We start from the raw sequence: 8,627 nt of genomic DNA, 5'->3' as shown, positions 1-8,627 counted from the left end.
GCTCCTCCAGCCCTGATCCCGATCCCAATCCCGCTCCTCCAGCTCTCATCCCGATCCCGATCCCGCTCCTCCAGCTCCGACTGTGGTCCCCATCCCCATCCCGCTCTCCCACCCCTGCTCCTCCAGCCCAGACCCCGGTTCCGACCCCGCTCTCTCGGTCCCGCCCGCCCCGTTGTAAGGAAGAACGAGAGAACGCACGTGGACATCAAAATAGTTTTATACAGATTATTGATCTCGGTATACAGGTAAAAAACAGGCGGCGGCGGCTGAGGGCAGAGCCAGGCCCAGCCCCGCGCCGCCCCCTCCCCTCCCGCTGCCAGCAAACGGCGATTCAAGTCCCTTTGAAAATGTACATTTATTTGAAGGCACAAGTGCACGGAGCGACAGCGACAGCGCCCGGGGGGACCGGCTCCTCTCGGCCCGGGGCACGGACGGACGGACAGACGGACGGAGCGAGGGCACGGGAGCCGCTCCTGCCTTCCCAAAGTGCCCAGGAACAGCCCCCGGGCTTGCAAAGCTCCAAGCACGGAGCCAGAGCCAGAGCCAGGCACCTCCCTTGGTCCTGCTGCCTAGAAAAGTCTCACACGTTTGCAAAATATTTCAAATCCACTCACCTTAAATATACACACCTACCCCCACAGCTAATTCCGAAATGCATTCTGAGGGAAAGGGCCAGTTCCTAACAGGACTTATTGCTACAGGGACAAAGCAGGGCCAGCTCTGTCCATCACCTGCTGCCAGAGCAAACAAAGCCCAAAAACAGCCCAAAGAGCCACTTGCAAACTCGACTTTAAATAAAACCAACTGTGTCTCTTGTTAAAGGAGGAACAGTTCAGAGATGAGGCAGGATTGATGCTACTGTGTGCTGGTGTCCTGCAGCCCATTGCACGTGGAAAAGGGACAAAAAGGGACAAAACCCCATTCCTTGCTCAGCACAATGAGCTGGGAACGGGCACAGAGATGTTCATGGCTCCTGCACAAGGCAACCAGAGCAGCTCCTTCACAGCAGATGTGGGACAGGAGCACGGGGAGTGCTCAGCATCATCTCCCTGCTCCCAGCACACCTCCCCAGCCACAGCTTGTGTTTCCTGCAATGGAATTCCCTGTGGAACAGGGAAGGTTGTCTGAGGGTTCTCTCTGTCCCTGCACAGAACCAGACGAGAGGATGACCACGGCATGAGGTTCTGGCAGAGCATTTCCACAGGTAGGGGTGAAGAACAGCTTCTGCCCCAGGTGACATGGCCCATGAGACTTCAGTGGGGCTGTTCCCCCAGAGGAGACCAGGTCAGAGCCCTGTAGAGCAGACCCCAATTAGATTTTTGGGTGCAACCCCTCCACCCACAGACACCACGTGCAGGTTTCACCAGTGGACACCCCCAGACCTCTGGAGGACAGAGCAGCTCAGGGCAAACTCGAGGCCTAAGGCTCCTGCACCCCAGAAATCAGGTCAGTGGGGCAAGAATTACAAAAGAAAAAGAGCAAGAAAGTAAGTGCCTATTCTAACCCCAGCCTTCTGCTTCTGCAGAAAGCACAGGAACATCAGAGATACATAAAGGCTTTGGAAATCAAACATTTCAACCAATCTTTCCTTCTATTCCCCACAAATCCCACGTGTCCTGGGGATGTGTACTGCAGCTCTTTTTTCCAATCACAGAATTTGGCTGCTTTTCCCTTCTCCCTCAGCACAGTTCAGCCCTTCCTCACTCCCTGCACCACAGCTGCAGCCACACACACAGGTGGAGCTCCTGCTCCACACCCAAGGGATGCTGCAGGAGCAGAACAGAGCCAAGCCAGCAGAACATTTTCTGCCTGCCACCACCAGAGCTCGGTGATTAAATGGTACTAGGTGGACAGTGGCAAATGGGGCAGGCTTTCTTCAGAATTTAGCACCAAAGTTGGGCCATGGATACTCCCATGACCTCTCCCTGCTGCTCCACAAATGCTCAAATATAAAGCAGTGGTCAGATTTCACTGTTTCCTCCTGAATAGTAGTGGATTTGAGCAAAATTGATCAGGTTTTCTACAGATCAGTTAATCAATTTGCTTAGAACAACCTTCCAGCTGCTCTTTCAGGCACTGAGCTATTGGAACATGAACATGAGACCCCAAAGCCAAGCCTATGACACAAACAAAACACAACCAGGGTGATGGGGATAAAGTTTCTTTGCTCCCCAGAAGTGAGGAACAGCAGCATGGCAGAGCTGGCAGGCAGTGGAGCTCTGTCAGAGCTCCCTGAAGCTCTGACTCTCTCCAGCTCACATCAGGAGCGATGTCATCTCCCCCAGCCTTCAGGAGGCCAAGTCACTCCCTGAAAGCAGTGACACATTAGAGGTGCTCCACAAACACTGCATGTCACAGCGGGCCACAGCAACCCATGGTGGGAAAAGGTCCAAGGGAAGAGCTGAGAATCAAAGGTCTTTTTTTGGGGGGCTTCTTCTAAGGGCTGCTCTTCAGAATGTAGAGTCATGAAGGATCTGGCTTCCCCCAAGCATGTAGTGGAAAAAATGAAACCAAAAAGCAGAGAGACCTTTTTTGGAGTGTTGTGACCATGACCCCATGCAGGTCTTGGGGCACTTCCCCACCATCTGCTCCCTGTGCTGAGATGCTGGGGAAATGCTAAGAGCTCTGCTGGCCACCCTGTTAAAGCTGCCTTTCAAACCACATCATATAAACCTCCAGATCTTGACCCAAAAATGTAACAAACCACGTCCCTATCTCACAAACAGCCTCCAATACCCACCGAGTGCCTGTACACAGGAACAGAGCAAACAGAGGGAAGCTGGGAGCTGCCACCCACCGCTCTGGAGGACACATCCTGAAGTTAACATTTCAAAAGTGAACCACAGGGATCGCCCCCCACCACCGGGTCTGGTCCATGGGAACCTCCTTTCCTGCCCTGGAGGTGTCAGTGTTTGCTGGAGTACAGTGTTTCTTCCTCAGTGTCTGTTTCATCCTGGAATTCGTGGCTCAGGAGGGATTTCTTGGAGCCAGTGGACATCATGCGGATTTCGTCCTCGTAGTCGTCGTGGTGCTGCCGGAGGCGGTGGAAGCCATCCTTGTGTCTGTTGGACTTGATGGAGCACACACACCAGATGATACAGGCAGTGAGCACCAGGGCAGACATGCTGGCACCTGCCAGAGAGAGGACACCAAAGTTAATGCCATGTTCCTCCCACGCCAGAGGCTCCCAGGCTTGCCAGCATCTCTCCTCCCACTCCTGCAGTCACAACCACTTCCTTCACTTCATTGTGACCCTGCTCCTTCCTCCTAGGCCATGGAGGACAGGAGAGCTGCTTCCAGAACAGGACACACTGCATTTCCTGTGCTTGAAATCTAGGAGATTATCACCAAGCTCCACTACAGACCACTGGGTCTAAACTCCCACACACCCCTCCCCAGCAGCTGCCACCTTGAGAAAATAATCTCTTCATGCTTACCTGATGTCACAACACCTAAAAAAGCCTTGAAGAAGCAGGATCTCCTATGCACACAAGTTCTCCCCATTCCAGATATCTCAAAGTACATTTTGGACCCTCCAAATCCCTACAAAACACTCAACTTCCTCCCTCCCTCCTTCCAAGCAGAATCAAGGGCTGTTGGATGAGTTTGCAAGGACAAGAGTGTGTTCAGAAGGGAAAGCTGGAGATGGCTTAAGCCTGCAGGCTGCTTTCCCAGTTCAGTGGAGGGTCTCTGTCAGCATGAACTGGTACAGAAAGGACTGCTTAAAGCTTTGATAAAAAATATCACTGTACCTGCCACAGTTATAACCAGCTCTCTTGGCAGTCCAAAAATCCTGTTTTCTGTGTCAAATACTATGAACACCGAGCTGGGTGCATCATCACGTACAAAGACCTGCAGAAAGACATGAGAGGTTAGATCATCTCAGAGCTTGGGGACCCAGACAAGAGAAACATTTGTCATCTGCCTGGTCCTGCCCTGATCAAAGCAAAGTGCCATGGAAAGAAAAGGTACTCCCAAAACCACCCCGCTGTGCTGGAAAGTTGTTCTCCATCCATTCTGTCAAGGCAGAAAACAGCTCCTGATGGCACCTAAAGCAGCTAAACACAGGCACAACCAGGCAGAGCCCAAACAGGGAAGATTTGATGTGACAGAGAATGTGGGAACATCTCCAACATGGACAGTCACGTACCTTGACGTGTTTCTGCTGGTACCCGCTGGCTGTTGCATCAATGCTGTGAAAACCTGGAGCCAAGAGCACGTGGAAATAGCCACCTTCTTTAGTGTACACCCTCAAGCCTTCGTTCAGAACAATGGCAGCTTTAGAGATTGCCCTGCCACTCTTGTCTTGGACAATGCCATGCACTCCCTTGTGGACCTGAAACAAAGCATTTCAAACACTTCACGTTCAGATCCAAGCTTACAGAGCATCTGTAACTAAAATGAGATCTCTAAAATACAGCCCACTTGCCATCCCTGACCCTCACAATAAATAACAGTGCAAGGCAACACAGATGTTTAACTCTTGTGTCAACACGTGCCCTGGTCACTTGCTGCCTCCTCATACAGCCTGAGTCATGAACATCTGTAATTACACAGCACCAACAAAACCACAAAGACTCTCCATGCTGTTCTCTTCCTCTCCCCCTCGCCTCCACTTCATTCCCTGCCAGATTTTCTTCCCACAGACTGCAGCTCACCTCCACAAGCATGCTAAGGAGAGATTTCCTGTGGTCTGCCCACAGGCCAGGAAGTTGTCCAGCACTGGGGAAGTAGCAGCAGCCGGTATAAACAGTGATCTCAGGACACTGACCAAATGTCACGCTGAAATCCTGCAAAAAACAAAAACACAGTTACAAGGAAAGAGGTAATTAAAAAGCTCTGCAAAATGCAGCTGGAGAGGGAGAAGCTTTGCCCAGACATCAGGACAAATATGCTTTTTATTGATTGTTTAGCAGAGATGAGAAGCCCTGTGCCATGCAGCAGTACCTTCATACTTCCCAGGTGACTGTGCCATTCCGAGCCACGGATCACTCCACCAGGAATATTCTCATCTGTGAGAGCAAAAACACAGCTGTCAGCCAGAGCCTGCCCAGCAGAGTCTGCCACAAGCTGACAGGAGGGTTAAAGGATCCAACCAAACATACCTGACTTATTTGGACAGCCTGGCTGGCCCAAATGCATCACTGGGTGGTTGTTTGCATACACAGATGCCAAATGCTTTAGTGTTTCTTTGTTCTCCACTGCAACAGGAAAAGTGAGACTTTGAGCATGCAACTCTCGTTCCCTGCATGGGCAAATTCCCATTTTAACCCCATGATCCTGTACTAAACAGAGACATATGTTGTTTCAGGAGCATTCCTATTTCCTCTACCAATAAGGGGCAGTATCAAAAGCAGACTTTATACTGGTTCTAGCAGAGAAAAGGTTGAAATACTGCTGTGGGCATACAAATTGTAAATGTTCTGATCCCTAGCTGAACCCTGTGAGGTTTTATAACTTTACTTACAGACTGTCAACTCCACACACAAAGGGCTGAACACAAAGGAGGCTACAGAATACCACGAGCACAAAAAGCCCTTACAGCATGTGGTCACATGAACTCTGCAGAGACAGCCTGAGGGGAACCAGGCAGTTGGTCACACCTGACTGTGTTGGCTTGTCATAGGGGTAAGTGACAAGCAGAGATCCTCCATCCAGAGCAACAGAGAGGCTGAAATCATGCTTCAGGATCAAGTTCTCCACGATGGCTTTGGTCTCAGGCTCTCGTGCCGCTGAGTACCGGGTGTAATTGCCTATAAATCAGAACAACAAATAGAAAAGGAAACTAAGAACAGCTTCCTCTGCTGTTTGAGAGGCCCGAAGTACATCCCTTATGTCTGAAATTAGGTCTGCTGCAGGTATGAAAAGGCCTCTGTTAGATCTCAGCAGATGCAGCTGACTGATGAAGTAAAGCACCCAGACCACACCATGCATGGGGGGGATTCATCTGCACAGCTAAACAAATGTGCAACATCACAATTTCCCCAAGCTATTTCCTTTTGTGTTGCAGAAGGTATTTCATGTGTGTTTGCTCACAACAATGTCACAGAATTGACATTTTCTTAAGGAAGGAGTTAGGATGATCCCAGCCAAACTTGGGCAGAGAACATTTCCTCCTCAGGAAGGGTGGGCTGATACAGTGCTATGGATACAGTTACATGGAAACCAGAAAAACATGAAAAAAGGAGACTCTTTCTGGGGAGCATGAACAGAGGGCATTTTTTCAGAGATGAAAGAAATCCATTAAGAGTAAGAATACATCAGGTATTATCTGACCTCTCCTATTCCTAAATAACTCTGCTTTGTCTCTTGCGCATAAGAGACTGCAAATTGCTGTCTGTAAAGAAGATCCAAGCTCTGGAAGCTTCCCAGCAGCTGTGCTGCCTGGAGTACTGCCTTCTTTACAGGCAGACCCTGTAACCCAATGACTCCAGCCAACCATGGGGCAGTTTTACAAGGGCTTTACTTGTGAAATCTGTGTCCAGATCTCTGCCATGAGCGTTGGTCTGGCCTATCTTCGAGGTGCAGCCTCTCTCCTGGGCAATCTCGCGTCCGTCTGGGTTCAGGGAAGGCACAATCACAATCCGCGTCCTGTCAATCAGCTGAGCAAAAGGAGAAACAGCACAGAGTGCAATTAGTAGGGATCATTTCCCTGGATCTTAAGCTAGGAGCTGCAGTTTGAGGTTCTTGTCCCGTGGATTGCACATCTCCCCATTACACACGGTATCACCGCAAAGCCCCAAGCAAGTTTTGGCAGGAGTCTCCCCCAGTGAGCATTGTCACCTCAGGCTACAGCTGGAAGGCTCCAAGGAGGTCTTTGGATTGGCCTCTCACCTTTGTGATAGCATCATTCTTCTTGTAGTTCATGCAAAGAAATTCTGCCAGTGTCAGGAGCAGCTCTGTCCCAACGGGAGCGTTTCCGTGAATCCCGGCAACAAAGCGGATCTTGGGCTCCTCAGGCTCAGACTCGTTGGGCTTGTTGGAGATTTCAAGGGACCAGATCTGGCGGAACTCCACACTCTGACCCAGACTGCCAAGAGATGGGAAATGGAAGTGTCAGCTCAGCAAGAGAGCTGCAACTCCAGCCTGACCTCAGGGAGAAATCCCAGTGTGGAAAGGAACTGCTGCCAGCCTCCAGCAGGAGGCTGCAAAGGCAAGAGAAACACAACCAGATCAGGGGGGCAGATTTACAGCAGCACTGAACAGAATTCACTCTGAACATCAGTTTGAACACCAGCATCTGGGTAAGGGTGTATCCAGGTCCAGATGCACAGAATATCCAATACTCCATATGTCTCCCTACAGCCTTTGGAGATCACAATAAATGTGGAATTGCTGGATCCTCTGTACTGTCAGTGGTGGGTTTTGATTTGTTTCTTTTTTCCCTTCAGAGGAGGATACATCTGGACATCAAACTAATTTATCAAGCAGGACAAAAGAGGCCTGTTCACAGTAATGCAGGAGCCGTTGCTACAGCCATGCCGCTGAGTTGGCAAACTGAGTGCAGGGAAAGCAGGGAACAGGCTCAGGGCTGATGCAACTGCAGGGACAATAGAGGCTACAGATCAGCAAGGCTGCCTTGGCACCAGCAGGGACAGCACATGAGCACATTGTGCCTGGTTACAACAAGCAAATGAGGCTCTGGGACAAAGGGATTTGTGCTTTCTAAAGCTGACAGAGGGTAAGCATTACCAGTCACAAAGGAAAGCAGAGGATGGCAGCAGCTGGTCTTCTGCAGGAGGGCAGAGACCTTGGCCCAGGGCAAGCTCACACAAAAGCATCTTGCACTACTGAAATAAAATCTGGAGGCAGACAACGAAAAAAAGGCCATCTAAGATTTGTAAGTCAAATCTGGCCATTTTTGCTGGGGACTCTTCAGTAGGGTGGATGTCAGAAAGGATTTAAAGAACAGACAAAATAGTAAGGAACAGAGATATTTGCAGAAGTCTGAGATATCAGTGCTAAGAATACTGCCAGTCCCAAGCATCCCTGGGGAACAGAGTCAGGGAAAAGCACATGGATGCACCTATGAGGCCCAGCAGCCATTGCTCTGCTGCCATGTCCTTACACGTGGGGTTCCCTCAGTCTCAGAGAACACGGGGAAGGGAGGGGCAAGCTCCCCATCTCTGCACTGTGTTCATGACTACCAACTTCACGACATCCCTAGCCCAGGCTGCTGCTCTGTTTTCACCTGGTGAGATTCGTGATGTGTGGATAGTTGAGGTAGAGGCCTCGGAGGAACTCGGAGAGGTCCTTGTAGGGCCGGTATCTGTAGGGAGTCACATCCCTGGAGGAGGTGAGCAGGAGCCGCTCCAGACCATTCTCGGCAGAGAGATCTTTGATCAGAGTCTCAAACTCCTTCTCGTTGGGGTTGCTGGTGTCTGGGGTGTTCAAGACCAGCATCTTCCCCTCTTCCACTTTGCTGTCTGTCCGTGAAAGAGTGAAGTTGACCTGCACCCCACCTTTGCTGTCAACTTCCACCATCTTACTGAGTGGATCATACCTGCCCAGGGAAGAGAAGGTACAAGAAAACATCAGGCATTTGAAACCTTGGACAACAAGCCAGCCCCGTTCCTGACTACACACCCACATGGGACTGCTACTGCTCCCCTGCCCACAGTGAGAGG

At 50.5% G+C, this 8,627-nt stretch overlaps 1 protein-coding gene across 1 annotated transcript in view; it reads right to left on the bottom strand.

The window, feature by feature from the left end:
* Positions 1–199: 199 nt before the first annotated feature.
* CPD (carboxypeptidase D) overlaps positions 200–8,627 on the bottom strand; it is a 24,943-nt gene continuing 16,515 nt past the window's right edge. The window contains exons 12-21 of the mRNA XM_053961050.1: positions 8,192–8,503; positions 6,835–7,030; positions 6,467–6,602; positions 5,604–5,753; positions 5,106–5,201; positions 4,948–5,012; positions 4,659–4,790; positions 4,151–4,336; positions 3,753–3,852; positions 200–3,132 (exon numbers count right to left, since the gene is read on the bottom strand). Of these exons, the coding sequence (XP_053817025.1) occupies positions 2,906–3,132; positions 3,753–3,852; positions 4,151–4,336; positions 4,659–4,790; positions 4,948–5,012; positions 5,106–5,201; positions 5,604–5,753; positions 6,467–6,602; positions 6,835–7,030; positions 8,192–8,503 (1,600 nt within the window). The 3' untranslated portion in view covers positions 200–2,905. The remainder of the gene's footprint in view (positions 3,133–3,752; positions 3,853–4,150; positions 4,337–4,658; positions 4,791–4,947; positions 5,013–5,105; positions 5,202–5,603; positions 5,754–6,466; positions 6,603–6,834; positions 7,031–8,191; positions 8,504–8,627) is intronic.

This window comes from Vidua chalybeata, chromosome 20 (genome assembly GCF_026979565.1).
Source record: "Vidua chalybeata isolate OUT-0048 chromosome 20, bVidCha1 merged haplotype, whole genome shotgun sequence".
NCBI classification, from domain to species: domain Eukaryota; kingdom Metazoa; phylum Chordata; class Aves; order Passeriformes; family Viduidae; genus Vidua; species Vidua chalybeata.
This window is presented reverse-complemented; position numbering and strand designations above follow the sequence as displayed.